Source organism: Crassostrea angulata, chromosome 8 (genome assembly GCF_025612915.1).
Source record: "Crassostrea angulata isolate pt1a10 chromosome 8, ASM2561291v2, whole genome shotgun sequence".
In the NCBI taxonomy this organism is placed as follows: domain Eukaryota; kingdom Metazoa; phylum Mollusca; class Bivalvia; order Ostreida; family Ostreidae; genus Magallana; species Magallana angulata.
In genome coordinates, this window is record NC_069118.1 from 18935293 (window position 1) to 18953173 (window position 17881).

The 17881-nt window shown below is 33.5% G+C and overlaps 1 protein-coding gene across 1 annotated transcript in view; it reads right to left on the minus strand.

The window, feature by feature from the left end:
- Positions 1-6774: 6774 nt before the first annotated feature.
- LOC128161430 (BTB/POZ domain-containing protein KCTD19-like) overlaps positions 6775-17881 on the minus strand; it is a 40709-nt gene continuing 29602 nt past the window's right edge. Inside the window, exons 2-4 of the mRNA XM_052824712.1 lie at positions 13751-13968; positions 8261-8846; positions 6775-6972 (exon numbers count right to left, since the gene is read on the minus strand). Of these exons, the coding sequence (XP_052680672.1) occupies positions 6957-6972; positions 8261-8846; positions 13751-13961 (813 nt within the window). The 5' untranslated portion in view covers positions 13962-13968 and the 3' untranslated portion in view covers positions 6775-6956. The remainder of the gene's footprint in view (positions 6973-8260; positions 8847-13750; positions 13969-17881) is intronic.

A 17881-nucleotide genomic window follows, 5' to 3' on the forward strand; every position in this document is an offset into this window, starting at 1 on the left:
TACATTCTGAGATATGTGTACTTGTATCCTTTGTATCCTTTTCTACTGTCTTTCTCAATAAAAAAAAATTTAAAAATAATTATTTTATTGGAATAATAAATGTTTCCAGTTATTTATTGAATTTTATTTTTTTTAAATCCTGTTTATTTTACAAATAAAAAACTGACATTAACAAACCGTGAACCATCTAAAAAAATCCATTAAACGAAATACAAATTCAAATCAGAGCAACACGGACTTCGAAATAGATAGAGGTAGGATCAGGTGCCTAGGAGGAGTGAGCATCCTCTCTGACCCGTCACAAGCGCCCTGTGCTCTTTGTGCTGTTTGTTGTAATCGGGAAAAATAGGAAAAGTCTGTGGACAATTAGGTGATTAATCATGGTATAACAATTAGAATAAAAAACGTCAGTTAGCATGCGACCCAGTGGAAGATTGTATTTGCTGACAAGGTCGTTGTATCGACCATACAACTTACGAAAAGATGACTTCAAACGAGACTGTTGATAGTCCTGTTTTATAAACTTGTTTGTCAGTAGCTTGCTTCGTCTTAAAAACTGTTCATACGAAGAGCATGCCCTTGCGTATCGAATCAATTGAGAGACAAAAACACTATATGCAGGTGATGAAGGTATATTGCTACATAAGTAAGGACAGTTTAGTATAGAAAAATTGAAGTCATCGCTTTTATCATAAAGCTTTGTTGTTAGGTTACCATCAATGTCTATGTCCAGTAAAATATCAAAATATGAAACAGATCACGCAGACTTTGTGGTATCTTTTATTTCAAGTTCAGGTGGATATATCGAGTTGATGTAAGTATGGAAATAACAATTGTTAATTGATACTGCGTCGTCGATATACCTGAATGTTGAGTTGAAGGCCACAGCGAGTCATTTATTTTTTTCACGTACAAGTTTTTTAATAAATTCTGCTTCCTAAGAATACAAAATTAGATCTGCTAACAATTAGGCACAATTGGTACTTATGGGAATTCCAACAGATTGTTGGCAGACTTGATTTAAAAAAAAATACAGATGTTGTCTATCAGAAACTCAAGCATCTTTTTAATGTCAACTTCAGAGTAAAAACCAATAATATTTTAATTGCATAAACTATTTAGTCATGATATTTTATTGCCAGTTTGATCTAGAGCTATGGCTTTAGTGGGGATTTTACGTTCTTGTTGCCAAATCTTGGTGATTCCTTAATGACCAATAGGTTTGAATTGTGTTTTGATAACTTAAAGTCTGCTCTCTTTCCCAGAGTTACCATACCTGTATTTTTCCAATGTATAAAGAAGAATTTAGTGGAGATAAATGTTTACTTACAGTGTTCAAAAAAAGACTTTTAGACATGAAAGTGATAAATTTAGGCTAAGGGACATGGATATTAAACAATAATCAGTAAATGAAATTGTAAACATGGGTTTATAGGTGTTGTACCTTAATCATTGGTTATTTCTAAGAAATTTGGGTGCAATATCCAACCTGGGTTAAAATTGTACATGGATAAATCAACTTTAATTACCCAAATGAAGTCATTAAAATAACAAATTAACTTTTTTTTATAAAATCTTTTCCTTCCACTGTTACTGTTTTGAATTTTTACTTTGGTCTGATGGGTTATGAATTTTCGGTGGTGCAAAGTTCTCTTTTCTTTCAACAGAAAATGCATCCTCCATTTCGTGATTGGCATCCTTATATGATGTAGATACATGAACCTGGCCTACCTCTACTTCTTCAAGTAAAAACACATCAATAAGGAGGAACTTAAAAAACCTCCAAGTCTACATTTTTATCATGACCATTGCCAGCTGTTTGTTCAGGGTGTTGATTAAAATCGTAATTAACATTAAAACTTGCTGCCATACCGTGTTTGTAACAAAGTAGACATTCTGAGGTCAGATCGCTCACTCAAAATAAAACCATAATATTTAAGCTAATTATATCATTAATAAAATAAGAATTCATGTTAAAACTAATACATTAAAAATGATGTTAGAAAATTTTTACTTTTTATGAATTTATTTTGTTTCGGTGTCCAAGTTGTAAATAATGTACGAACATGTATTTGTATATGTAATATTTACTTGCACAAACAAAAATGTAGTTGCGGCTTGGGGTTGCCAAGGGGGCTTAGCTACATATCATGTTCCTAACCAGGTTATAAAAATTTTTTAAAAATTGTGTTTAGCCAATCAAAATGCTACAAATAAAATTAAATCATTGAGATTTTAGTACACCTTTTTTACCAGTATGTGTAATATTTTGAAAAATGTAAAATGTATGATAAATAGTTAAAGAAGAATACTATCTTTCCAACAAGAAAATGTTCAATCTAAAAATATTTGGATTTTTCTTAGTATATTTACCATATTGATAAGACTTTCAATAGATGGTCTGAACGAATTAAAGTTACATAATTAATGTCAATAAAAAAGTTTCCTCAATAAGTGATAAAGGCATGATACATCATTAAAATTATTTAAAAAATAGCGTTAACCCGAAAGTATATTTATAGGGAACAGGGTTATCAAATGTCTGAACTTTCCGTATGACTCTACTTTCTTTTTTAAAATATTATCTCAAAGACTATAACACGCAGAAACTTTAGTTTTCTCTGCCTCCATAACTAATGACTTGGTCACTGCTTAAGTTAAATTAAAGCATGTACAAAGGAGATCAATTTTTGGGAGTTGATTTTAATCAACTCTCCCATGCAGTTACTCTGGCAAACCGAATTTTTGAAGAGATGATTTTATACAACTCTCCTATGCAGTTACTCTGGCAAACCGGAAGTAAAAAAGTTTTTGGACCCGAACATACTAAATACCTGAAATACGTAAGACCTGAATGGCCTAAAACTTTATATAAATGATATACTTTTATGTTTCGCGTCAAATAAAATGACTTTGTGTCTGTGCATTTTTTATTATGAAATGGCATCCTTATGAATTATTTACGCAAAAATATAAAAGACTTGAAAATATGAATTGACCTGAAAATTTCAACTGACCTGAAATTTTATATAAATAATACGTTTCTTTGTTCTGCGTCAAATTAGATGACTATGTGTGGGGTTTTACCATACTTAACTTGTAGCTCGGGATTCTGGAAAAGAAAAAAAATCTTATCAGAAAAATGTGCACAATATTATTCATATATACAGCTAAGGATCTTTTTGCCAAGGAAAATAACATATCGTTGATTTTAGCATTAAAATAGATCAATAAAATCAACTCCCATCAGTTCTTCAGTACTTTGATAGACTGTTTATTTACTAAAACGAGCATCTCCTTAAGCCATTTTTCTTTCTTTATCTTGCTTAGTCAAAGGGTCATTGTTTAAATTAATGAAGAAATGTTAACAGAATTAAGGTCAAGATCTAGTATATGATTCCAGAGTGTCTTTTGGTGCTAGAACTATTATGACGTCATAATTGATTATATGAACCTTCTCCCGTATTTTACGGCTTTAAAGGAATTATGTAGAAAATAAAACAATATTTCTACATTCTACATTTAATCGCGTGAAAAGTAATGCCGGTACCTATATTCAATTTGACATCATTTTAAAGAGGAGGTCAAGAGCTTGTTTAATGCCGTTTTTGAAGAGACTGCAGGCAATCTAGATATATTTCATTTGTAAAAAATGGACAAAACTCCGAGATTTGTTACTTTTATTCTTCATATTTCATAGAAAATGGTTGTTTAAAACATGATTTTTCATTGTGTTTACTCAAAAATTAAGCCCCGGTACTCCCTTTGAAACAAAGATAGTGTTATGAAGCATCATTAAAAGAATTTATGTCTTGAATATCAAAAACCTGTAGGCACCTTTCATTTACTAGATTTTGACCTTAAAACATACCTTAACTGCGTCAAATATCTTTATTATGTACCGTCCTGATTTATATATTGGTTTTTTTAACATTCAAATAATATATTATAACAATGTTAAAAAATATCATTATAGATGTAAAAAAAAAAAAATCCCAAACAAAATTCCTATGAAGATTTCTTCGAGAAGACAGATGTTAATATGAAAATTCTTATCCAAAGCAAATTGATTACATCACAGTTTGTAAAGTTTACTCCATTCGATTGTTCACAAATATCACCCTGAGGTTTCTGACTTTGAATTGAAGCCGATTCTTTACATACATTGTAAATTTGTAACCAACAAGAGTACATCACGCTAACTGGATTGAACTGGACTGTTTATTGATCTCCATACTATAAATCATTTTTGGGAGTTGATTTTAAATCAACTCTCCTATGCAGTTACTCAGGCAAACCGAAAGTAAAACAGTGTTTGGACCTAAGCACAAACTAACACCGCTGATAACACTTAGTCCTTGAAATAATCGATAAATTCGATGTAATGTATTCTACAACATTGTTTTTCAATAAAACTTATATATAGATGCCTTGTAAGTAGTCAAATTTTAAATGGTACTAACAATTTAGATATTTTTTGTAGTCGTACATTGTATGTATTCCTACGCCATAGTTCAATATATCCGTAAATCTCCGAAAAGCAGAGAGCCTCTGTTGCTTATGGTAGATTAACGGAGACATCCGAGCGTCTGGTTGAACGAGACAAGAGTTCAATATTGCTTGGATCCATACTATTTCTTTGAAATATCGATTACTGATACGTAGTTTGATGGAATTAATTCTTTGAATATTACACAACATGATTCATAAGGGGTTTTCACGAAATTCTTATCGGAAAATAATTTATATTTAAAAAATGTGCATAATTCAAATACATATAGGAAACTACTTGCCATGCAAAATAATATATCATTGATTCTTAAAGAAATAATAATCGATAAAATCAATTCCCGTTAGTTCCTCAGTGCTTTGATTGTTTTTGCATAGCCTGGTGTTTTATACCAAATACCAGATTCTTTTTAGGAGTAGATTTGCAGCATATATATCAAGGAAAACACGAAAGAAAGAAAGGACAGGTAAGCGATGCAGTTTATGTCCTATTTAGATAATACAAATCTCAATATCTTCAAATAATCTAAACAAGGTGAAAATAACTTTTTATTGTATCAAAAATTATCAAGTAATTCGATCAAGTCCTGCGCATTTTTTTTCATAGGGCGTTGATATCGACAATATCAGCGTCCTTTGAAATAAAATTATATTTTTAAGTGTGTTCACCTATCTTGGAACAATATTCTGTCCCAAGATATAATCGATTCACATCTTGTTTAATTATTAGATATTTGGAAATATCTCAGCTTTCAAACAATGCTCATTCAAAACTATGAAAACATTTCTAAGATCTCTTATTTAAAACGCCCCTTCAGCTTATCAGGTTTCAATACATAGCTATAAAATAGTATGTCTACATTATTTTGGTTTTACTTGGTTATGAAATAAATCTATCAGATTATAAAATGGTGGATTTTAATAGAATTTTTAAAAAGTAAAACCATGATTTCAATATCAGTTTTAGTATTGCAGAAGCACCGAACAAGTCTGATATCACCAAATATAGATAAAGGCTTCAAAATATGCTATAAATAATAACCAATATGTTCTTGTCGATGTAAGCTGGATTGACCTTTTGATTCCTCTACTTCCAAGTATTAACTTTTTGTTTTGAAGATTAAGATCTATAATTAGGTAAATAGCATGCAAATTTCTTTAAGTTTAAGCATAACAACCATGTATGCTCTCAAAATATTTAAATTAAAACATTATTTATAACTGAAAATATTCGTTTAAGGTAGTGCAAAACAGATAAGCTAAATTTTTCCTATAATTCAATTTTTTTGAAATTTTTATATTTTTTTCTTTGGAATGAAATCTTTTAATACGTAAAATTTGAAAAAAATCCGACCTCACAATTTTTGCGCACATTGCCCCAAACCTACCAATGGAATCTCCTTTCAATGGAGTGTAAAATGAAATAGTCATTGCTATAATTTTCTACACCATTAAGTTATTTTTCAAGATATTACAAATAGTTGTGCTGCTATTTAAACAGGAGACCTTCTTGTTACTAAAAAATACTGAAATAAATTCTAACTGGTAGCTTAAGATAATTTCTCATGCAATACAATGTAAAACTAGTGCATAATCTTTTAAGACGAAAATTTGCAGCACTTAACGGTATCTAAAAAGAAAATGTATCATTCAAATTTGAATAAAATTTAACAGTATGATTGACATGACCCTGTAATTAAAATATATCAAAATAAAGAAAATTTAACCATTGGTTTTAGATTAATTAAGGTTTAAGTATGTTTGACAGAGGTATAAATTGATAAAAATCCTAGATGGCGTCATCATATTTGACCTTTGACCTCTTGATATGACCTTGAAATTTGTTTGACATAAAGCTTAAACACTGTTGGTGGTTGTGTCCAAATTTCAGGTCTTTACTGTGAAAAGAACATAAGTTACGCATTTTTAAATGAGATAAGGCTAAATTGCACAAAAAACAAAATTATTGAAATACGTTGTATCCAAATGTATGTTTTAAAACTATTGAAATACGTTGTATCCTAAATTTATTTGGCCTTGAGTAATTGATGGGTATGATTTATATTTTTTCTTAAGATAACGGACTGAAAATAATTTTTACATCATATTAAGTCATTATTTTGTGTATTTCAGAAAATATTTCAAATAAATAATTTCAGGGGTGTTTCGTACTACCTTAACTGATTCAGACAACCTTCTTCTTTTTGTGCTTTATCTAAACCTCCCTCCCGAAAAAAAAACTAGTAAAGAAATGAATAGGTTACATGTATTTGAAAACTTTTAATAATATATCAAAATATATAAATGAACAGAGAGTTTAACATAAAATTGACAAATGAATAAAAGATCAAATCAAAAATAAAAGTCTCTATTCATCAGCCCAATCTATGAATGCTTTTTGTTCACCCTGTCACGGGTAAGATCCAATTACCGTTGCATGGTGCAATTTACTTGCTAATAAACCTCAATAAAAAGAAAAAGTTAAAAATAGAATTTTTTCACTTTTTCTACACCCAAGCAAGTATGATGTCATCTAAGGTATTGTAAGCTTAATAACTCTTATCTCTCCAGCCATATTTTCGGTTTAAATATTTTATCAAGTAAATATATATACGTAAAATTGATATTTCAAATGTGCACATTGAACCAAACAAATGTTCTTGACAACAAGTATAAGATGATATATACAATTTTTTCTATTCTAAATCATAATTAAATTGTTTGTAAAACTTTCACATGAACTATAAACTATAGTTTATATTTTCTTTTTCAAACAAAAATTTGCAAAAATAGATAAATCAACATAAAACTTGATGATTTAAGAATGAAACCTAAGGATTATTTCTGATTTTAAGCTTTCAAAGATGTTTCAGTAACTTAAATGCTTTGGGTGGTGCACATTTCAATAACATGTGCTTATACATAAGATTGTGGTGTCTGGTCAAAGTACGTCAGAAAATTAAGAATTAAAATTGTTGTTCAAAGGCATTTAATTATTACTGTATGAAATCTTGCAAAGCACTAGAAATGGGCAACGACACAAACAATAAAACTGTCAAATTTTCGGGACATTAAGTTCCTTTAAAAGAGAAGAACTAGTGAAACTGAAGCTGTTTTTGTTTTCAATCAAAAGCAAGAGTGTTTTTGGCTAATGTTGCACTCTCGCAACCCTTTAAAAAGAAAAATTAAGTCAAAGAATCAGAGGAGAGAAGAAGTAAGAAAGTAAAATATCCTGTCTCCTGCGGGATTAAAATTATACACCTTTGGATTCACGTAGAGATAGCTGTTTAAAACACTTACGTTATGGGTACGATGGTGTGTATGTGTTGAGTAAATGGCAGAGATTTAAAAAAAAAAAAAGGACAAGTCAAAACAAGGTGATAGATCATGTGAGAAATGTCAGTTTAAAAGATGCAGTTGTGTGAAATCACAAGAAAAATTATAGGTGCGGAACTCTGGTTCGATGCCGAAATCGGAAATAAAAGAAGGGTCAGTGTTTCATCCAACTCCTTAAGATGCCTTTTAATTGAATTTGTACTGTTTTGAACCGGTTGAATTAATGCTAAGAACCATGAGGCTATTTAATGCAAAATATTATGATAGAAATATGATGTAATGGCAAGTTGTGCGATGGATGTCTAATGGCCATCCTGCAGAATCTTATTTTTTCCAGCGGTCTCTGTAACCTTGTAACAATACCGCACTCCTATAGGTAGTGTAAGCACAATGAGGATAATCATAACACATGTACCTTTCACTAAAAGAAGGATGAAATGAAAAGTCAGACGATATGAGTGTCCATTCGTTTCTACTTAGGATTTCTGCCAGCTGAATTCTGACTTTTTTCTTTAAGAGGACTTCAGATTCTTCTTCAGATAACTTTTCTAAATTCTTTGGACAGTCAAACTTTCCTAGATGCAATATCGTCTTTAAGTGTTTTGCTTTCCCTTTCAAAATTGTTCTCTCGAATCCGTACAAGTTTGTTTCCAAAACCTCAATAAACTGTACTGTCAACTTCTCTTGTTTTGCTTTTGTAAGACACGAAGATAAGCTGGGAATGTCATAATAATTTACCTCAGTGGTCAATGACTCGAAGTCGCAAAAGTTACTTGGTAAACAAAGTTTTTTAGTTCTCAGAAAGCCAAGTATGTACTCAAACATTTTTCCATCGCGGTCAATGAACACATTTCCCTCTCTATCATAATTTTGCAAACTGTTCTGCAAAGCAGCTGAAGGATATCTGCTTAGTGTTGACATTGTTGTTGTGTACAAATGCCCACCAACATTCAGACGGACTATCTTACCTGATGTAGGCGGTGAGGACAATGCTTTAGCATCTGTTAAATAAAAAAAAAAATTCTTTACAACATTAATGTCTATCTAAAAGATATTGTGAAAACTCTGTGTTTTGATGCAAATCTGATACAAAAATGGTTTGAGAAATACAAAAATATTGTTTGGATTTCATGACGTGATCATTCTAGTCGGGTTATGAACAAATCAAATAAAGCTTAAAACTGATATGAATTCATGAATTTCATTATTCCTTTTTATCTCTGACTTCCAACATATTAACTGTTGATTTCTTTTGTTCTGCTCATCGCTACACACCCCCTATATAAGGCCGATGGCACTATTAATGCTTCAGGTAATTCATTCACCCGAACATGTTACACAGATCGGAACGATTTGAATAAACGCGCCTAGAACAAATATAACATGACAATCAATGCACTGGTAAGGAATATCCAATGGAAGACAAAACAAAACAGACTGAATCCAGACACCCATGTTTAAAAAATTCTCGATCATTATAAAACGTTCTTCTGTTTCACACATGCGCAAACGACACTGTAGCAGATCGCACATAACAGCATGGACTGTAGAAAACGGTGTGTTTTTTATAAAAAAAAAAAAAACAACTGATAAAAGTGATGCTACGATTTACTATCACGTATTGGAATTTCTGTCGAAGAATAAACCAACGTTTTATATTTTTATTGATTGCAGTTTCCTTAATTTATTTTGACAAGCATTTTACTACATTGTGTGGTTCTACCTTTTAGAAGTCCTAGAAACCTGAATGCCTCGATCGAAAAGCAACGGACCGTAACTTTCTCGGTCGGTATATATACCCCAGTGGCAGTATGATAGTGATCGAAACATATATGGTGACCAAATGCTTTTATGAATTCATGCCAGCTTTAAAGGGTCTTTAGTTATTATAATTTTGATCAATGCCCCTATCCGTAATAATTGTAATATTTCTTGGGAAATACTGGGAAGCACGGTTTTTACAAAATGCGGGGTTCACATTAAACAAAGTTTGACGAATGTTACGTAACATGGTAATCTCTAATACAAAATCAATATCATTACATCTCCCTTTTTTAAAAAGAATGCAGTATCACGCGGAACCACATCCAAACACATACATAATACACAATTTACACAGACAGGATAGAACAAAGCTTTACCACACGACATGACCGAGTCACATGATGTTCATATTTACCAGTACTTGTTGGGACACTATCGGAAGTTTTGAACTTTAGGTTACCAGAAGATGGATTGCCTGAATTTATAGTGGGAATCGCCAAGGGTGGGCGTAGGACCTTAGTAGAGCTCTGTTTAACGGCAAATGGGGTAGCAGATTTATGGTCACGACTCTAGATGTTAGATGTTTCAAATTACGGTAGGGTAGCCCCGCCGGACTTGATCAGATCGCGCCGATTCCGATGGTACTCTCGGCCAAGGATCAGATGGCTGAGGATCAGCAGACGGAACGCAGATGCCTGGTTTCTTAATTCTGACGGTTTCACCCACGTCGGGAGGTTTAAGTGCTGTGGATTGTCTCGAATAGAACTCACTTTGCTTTTGTCGACTAAGGACAAGGTTGGCGCAAATTGCTCATGGTTTCTGTTGTATCTGTAAGTGAGTTGATGGTAGACCTAAGACGTCGACTCATCGAAGCTTGCGCGGGGAAACTATAACCTTCCAACGGTGGGTGCGTTCAGAGTACTGCCGTTGCCAGACAAGAGTTACCACTGGTAATTTTTTTACCATTGGTATGCCAACGGTACCAATGTTTACCGATAAAGTTTACCATAAGTAGACATTTCTGCAGACGATCTAGAGCTCTGTTAGCGATGGTTAGTTTTTATGACGTCACAAAATGGCGGATATTGTGTATTCATTGTGTATTCATTGAAGGCAACATATCAATTTTACGGCTTTTCCACCTTATTAAATCTTGCTATAACTGAACAATTCCTTAAAAGCATTGTAACATGGCTTAAGTACAGAAGAATAAAATTTCTCTCCGTATGCGTAGGCAAGTTGTAGGGGAGTGGGGACATTGGTTGGAATATGAATGTCTGATCTCATGAAAGCAACATTTTGAAATTGAAAGTTATCTCCAATTTTTTGCTAATGATGTAGCTATCTATTCGGCCTTAATATTTTCAAGGAATAGAGAATATACTCCATAAAAACTTTTTTTTATATATGTGCTAAAACCGATCAGCCGTACCTCAAAAGCTCTCAAACAGAGTTTCCACAAAACACCAACAGTAACTGTTCTTTTTCAACATAGGGGTAGGACTCTTTAGATTGTTGTTGGCATTAACCATAGCATTTACTTTCAAATGTGTCCCGGGACAAACGGTATAAAAATCATCGGATGTATATGATATAGTACAATAATCTCATTGATGACTCACTCTAGCCATGTTTTTCAAAAATCTACGCACGTTTTGCAGGAAATAAAATAAAAGAACAAATACTTTACTGTACACAAATTATATTTCTAAATGTATCCTTTATTCCGATATCTGAGAGTACGTTAAATATACTATTACCCTTGCGGCAGGCAGAATTGAGGCGGTCAGAGAAGTTATACTTGTTGTTCACTAGAATACCTAAATGGTTGTATGTGTCTTGGGGGGAAATCGTGTCATGCCTAAATACCACACATGCTCCGAATTTGGTTTCCGTTTGTTGGGGTGAAATTCGAGGACACACGACTTTAACGCGTTAAATTTAAACCGCCACTTTGTGGAGTATTTATAAGCGGTATTAAGCATGTTCTGTAGTGATCGGGGCGTAACTCCAATGCACGAGATATCATCAGCCAATGAAGGACAGTTACTTGTAATATTAAGTATCCCTGTGTTCTTAGATGACTGCTCAAAAGCTAAAATCAAATTGGTAATGTATACTAGATAGAAAAAGGTCGATAACCCCCCCCCCCCCCTTGTCTAACTCCTTGTTGAACAGGAAACCATCTAGACTGTATTTGATTTACAACAATAGCGCTAGAAGTGTCCATATTAGTCATGTAGAATAGACCACAACTGTCCCTTTATACACATTTTAAAGAGCTTAACTAGGACTCATGCATCCATACAGTATCGAAAGCTTTGGTACTGTCCAGAAAGCTGACATACACACTATTTCCTTGTTCCAGGTTATGATAAACAGTTTCATGTAAATTAAAGGAGGCTGTTAAGCAGCCGAGTTTTTCCTGGAATCCCTGTTGTTGCGTACAAGGAAACTGACTGGAGTCAGTAATATGTTGTTTTATACGGTTGTTGAGAGCAATATTTTGAGGAAACACGATAATAAAGCGACCGGTCTATAACTATTACATGAAGTGTTTGGTTTGTCTGTTCCTTTGAATAAGGGGACTATAAAGCCCTTCTTCCAAGAAAAAGGGATTCTACCTTGGATGACGATTTCGTTAAATAGTTTGACAACGACCTGGGTTGCTAATTCTCCAACGAATATGATATGTTAGTACGTGATCTGGTCTGGACCGGGTGCTTTCCTTCGTTTGAGGTTCCAGATGATTGGTAGCAGTTCGTCGTTCGTAAATGGTCCGCCTGGAATTTCTCCTTTCAGCTCAGATCAGTCTTTTTCGATTGCGGAGAATTTAGTTTCAACGCGACACCGAAATGCGTCATCAACCAAATCGTGGTCCGAGAGAGAATATATATTTTCGTAATATATAACGAAAGCTTCTGCAACTCCCGAAGGGTCGTTATAGATATTTCCATTGTCGTCGCGAATTTCTGGAAAGGTGCGAGAGGTTCTATTCTTCTGTCGTTTTACTAACTTCCAGAAAAGTCTAATATAACATTCGGCTGCGTTGTCAATGTTATGCTATACGGATTTCATGTAGTTGTTAAATTCGTTGTCTTGCGCAACTATAAAGTGTCTCTGCGCGCTTGTAGTTCCGGTAGGATTCGAATATCATGCCCCTTGGTCTACCTTCCGCTAGCCAAATCCGGCGCATTTCTCGCTCTTTAGTGTTGAGATGCTGTACATCTTTTGTCCAACCAGGACGGGTATGGGGATTGTAGCTAGATTGCGGAATGTTATGTGTGGCTGACTTTGTAAGTGTTGAGATGAGATCGTCATACAAAATGTTCATGTCGGCCAGTGTGTGTACTTGACGGGACAGTAATTCGTCTAACACGTTGTGCTGTAGGCTACATGTACAATAGTGTCTGCAGAAGCTTTGTGCCAAGCTGGAAATTTTGCGTTCGAGTGGTTCAAAAACTGATGTATACAAGAGAATCTTAATTCAGCAACCACTGGCATGTGATCTGATGTAATTGTCTGTTTTACATAAAAAGCAAGATTGCTTAACGGTAGCTAAATAAACCTACTTCAGGTAGGTAAATAAAGCTATGTAGGTAAATCAAGTTCAGAACTTAACCAGGTCCGGTACATCTAGTGATTGTACCGGAGGTTAAGTTCGGAAATGTATCCTCTAAAGTTTGCATTAAAGTAAGGAAGTAAGATTGTCTGATTGATATCGCATGGGTCAAGGCATACTCACAGCTTGCAAGAACTTGGGGTTTTGGGTTGGTTTTTTTTTTTTAGAGTTTACCCATTTCGTCGGCTCTGTGACCTTTGCAATAACTTCACTTTTCTTCGTGCGCTTTAGTTCTATCTGCAATCTAATCAAAAATATATGTTAGATCCGCTCACTTACTGTTTGTATAGCGGGTAAGCAGGCCGGTCTAACATCTAATTTTAATATGATTGTTCTGTCTGTAGTTTCTCGCGAAACTCAAAGGAAATCCGTCCCGAGCATTTACTATGGGAGTTGCGTTTTCGTCAAAGTGAATATCGCATTTGCCGGGAAAATGCCCGATGCACTCGAGTACATATTTGTACTCCGGGAGAACATATTTAGATGATTTATAGAAGGAACAAATAAAGCATTTCATACCATGTTCTTGACGTGTCTCGCCTTTTGGATAAGTCGATGTTGGATTCCGTTGCTTGAAAGGAACTATTTTATGTTTTTCTTCATCTGAGATGTGATCTACTACACAGGGCTTACAAAGGTTGAAATGACAAAGGTCACAGTAGCTATGTACTATGGCCGTCTCACAAAGGTAACATCGGGGTACATCCTGGGCACTAAAATGAGGATCCATGGCTGTTCTATAAAGAAAAATTACAAACATATATATTAATATCAATACATAGCTTACAGAGGTTGACATGACAATGGTCACAATAACTGTGCACTATGGTTGTTTCACAAACGTCACATCGATTCTCGTTCTGGGCACTTGTTTTGTGGTTCATTGTCGTATCTGTTCCAAAATGGACATTAAGAATGTCTTAGGTTTCTACATAGCAAAGGTAATTTCAAAAACGTTAGGTGTTATGGAATGGTTCAATTCTATTCCAAGTATACATGTATATGTTGGTAAACCTTTTCCAAGACTTAGTACCATGAAATTTGGTGCCGAGTTTGAACGTTATTTAAAACAAAGAGAATATACTAATAATGAAAAATAATATTGCCGAGCAAAGCGAGGGACCAAATCTAATGGCGAGGAAAAAGTGTTACGACATGCTGAGATCATGTTACACACGAAAATTTAAACGCATTATGAGTCTATCTAAAGTTTTACCATTCTTATTTGTTAGTTATCAAAAGTTCAAAATAATCTTATTTGATTTTAAAGAAGGGCAACGATTATTGAAACATATCATTGATAGTCTCCCCTTATAAAAATGCATTTTGCTTGTACATGTATTCTACCTTTTTCGAGTGTGCTGACAATATGTGGAAAAACTGGATACAAATAAAATAATGCAGAATCGCTAGATAAGGTTCAGGTAGATGCCGCAAGAATTATTACCACGCTCAGACTAAATTCCTCCAAATCCTGTTTGTATGTGTGTTTCCAACATAAACTACTTTAAATAAGGTCTCCCGTTTCCAACAGAAGACCTTATTGTTATTGCTTTGTTTCTTTTTCCTTTTTATTATTTTTTTCTCTTACGCTTTTTTTGTACAAGCGATTTCTTAAAAACGACTTGACCGTTTTCCGTGAAAATTTCAGATCTTGTAAATATTGATGAAAACCTTCTATGTAATTTTTTATTTTAATGACGTCATTTCCGTTCATGAGATATTGACGATTTAGTGATTTTAGAGGGTCAGTTTGTCCTGCTATCTCCTCCTAAACAAAAATATATTGAACTTAAATTTTCAGGGATTGTAGACAAAAGATTGTAGATGTGTTTAAAGGCATTTATGGTTCTCTGGCTTCAAAGGCGTCGAAGCTCGCCTGGACACGAAAATCGAGTTTGAAAAAACGACGTAATTTTTAATGGTTTTCGTTCTTTATCTCCTTTCCTGAAAATATTTAAACATTATATATAGAGCAAATAAAATTTATATTTACAAGAGCTTTCGTTTGATAACAATAAAAAGGAGCTGGTCCCTCCAATTAGGGGCCAAAAGGGCTCTAAAGTCTTTCTTTCATAGCTTTTTACTGAGAAATATTTTGTAATATGTTTAAGAAGCAAAAATGTTCATCTTTCACTAACAAAACTATACATTATAAATTTTTTATTATGCGTTACGTAATTAGGGGTTTTAAGGGGCCAAAAGTCCGAAACTTCGATCGAATATATCTCAAAAAGGACAAATATTTTGAAAAGCAATATAGAATAAAATATGCTTAGAATGATGTTTTAAACAATATTCAATCATAAAAGTTTCGTTATCTGGCCCCAATAAGGAGATTATGGGTTGGCCCCTAAAACGTCCTATCCCAGATAGCTCAAAAACGGCAAAGAATTTCTAAACACTTGTTGAACAAAATATGTTTAATGTCAAAAGAACTTTCGTATGATGCCAAGAAAAAGGGGCTGGCCCTTCAATTTAGGGGCCAAATGGGCTCTAAAGTTTTTCTTCCATAGCACTTTACTGAGAAATATTTTGAAAAGCAATATTGAATAATAAATGCTTAGAATGATGCGCTTGTCAACCATCGAAATTTTGTCATATGGTCCCAATAAGGAGATAAGGGGTCAGACCCTAAAACGATTTTTACAAACTAGCTCAATAACGGCAAAGAATTTATAAACACTTGTTGAACAAATTATGTTTAATATCAAAAGACCTATCTTTTTTTATTTTTAGGGGCCAATAAAGGCTCTGAAATCTTTCTTTTATAGCACTTTACTGAAAAATATTTTGTTATATGTTTAGGAAGCAATAATGTTCATCTCACATTTATTAAACAATATATTATAATTATTTTATCATGTGTTCGGTATTTAGGGGTTTTTAAGGGGTTTTAAGGGGCCAGAAGTACAAAACTTTGATAACATACCTCAAACAGAGCAAATATTTTAAAAAGCATAATTTTGAAAATCAATATAGAATAAAATGCTGAGATTGATGTTCCAAACAAAATTCAACTATCAATTTCTTTTGTCGCCCCGATAAGGAGATAAAGGGTCAAATATCAAAGTCAATGTCATATAACATTCAAAAAATCGCACGGAAGACCTCCTCGTTGCTCGCAACGAGATCGTGTCTAGTTCACTTCTATTATTTCTTACAGTACAACACAGATCCCGTATTCAACCGCGCTCCCCCGCGGTTAGTTAATCCTCTCTGCTTCACACCATCTCAGTGAATACATCGCGGTCCTGCAACCATGTTTTAACTGTGATGATGTGACCTACTTGTACCGTTAAAGCTGCTTGGTCCAAATTTATATTTTAGAAAAAAAGGAATCATTCTTTGAGAATTATGAACAACATTTTTTAAAACCACTATTTTTTATGTAGCACATGCTATGCAATCAATGCCGTTTTTCGGTTATGCTTTCAGACACGCCCATTTGTCACTCATGTCTTATGAAGTTATTGGGTTTTAGGGTTCAAAATTGATTCGTAATGTTACCACAGATAAAGACTGTTGAAATATTATATGTTATATATGTTTGAAAACGTATTTTCGTAGTATGTGTATGATAGCAATCAATGCGGTAGTTTTCAGGTCAGTTAATTCATATTATTAAGGAAATGATATAATTACTATTTCTTTTACAACACAAACTTTTCTCAGAAGGGTACCGCGTTATAAGGTGACAAAATTAATGAAATTGACTCTAAAAAGTTAACTTAACAAGTAGTCACTTAATTTTAATACTTATGACTTGAAAATCAAACTCCTAAAAAGAAAAATGGGCAAAATAGGTTAAATAGTAAATTTAGGATTGCAAAGATAAAAAAAGTCTGGAAATTGATTTGTAGTGTGTGTGTGTGTGTGTGTGTGTGTGTGTGTGTGTGTGCGTTCGTAAACACTGGCAACTGAGAGCCGACGTCAAGTTACACAGCAACAACTGAGAACACAAAATTCAAGTGAGGACAAAAATCTGGTCCTCACTTGAATTTCACCTTAGAAATGCTTAAAATCATGCCATAAACCATATATGTGAAAATTGGTGCATGGACCAGTTGGAAGTATTTTTCCGTTTTGTGTATGTTGTGTGTATATAATTATCAGCTCGTCAGCATGGCGGTATACACACCACGAAGGGTAACACGCATGCGCGGGTTAAAACGGAAGTTTACATTCTATCTGGATCATATAAGCGCTTGAAAACATACAGATATCAAGGACGATCAATGTCGCGTAAAAAGATAAAGGTAAGTATTATTTGTTTTGGTTTTTAAAAAATATTTTATCGCATAGTGTGTGTTATAAATATGTTAAGGAATTTAATCAACAAACGGAAATTTACATCCATACTTGTTTTATCGATTAAATTGAATCATACCTTCAGTTACAAATACAGTGCAAGAAGCCGTGTATGATCGATACAAACTGGTATAATGGTAAATTATTTCCAACAGTATAAGTCAGTATTTACTTAAAATCGTTAATAGTATACATGTACATAAACCATCACATACAATTTCATACAACTAACTAAAGACGTCACAACAAAAATTGCTCATTATCCTCTATAGGCATCCATATTAACAGCCATTGTCTTTGCAGGATGATCATTGTATTCATTTATTACATACAGACGAT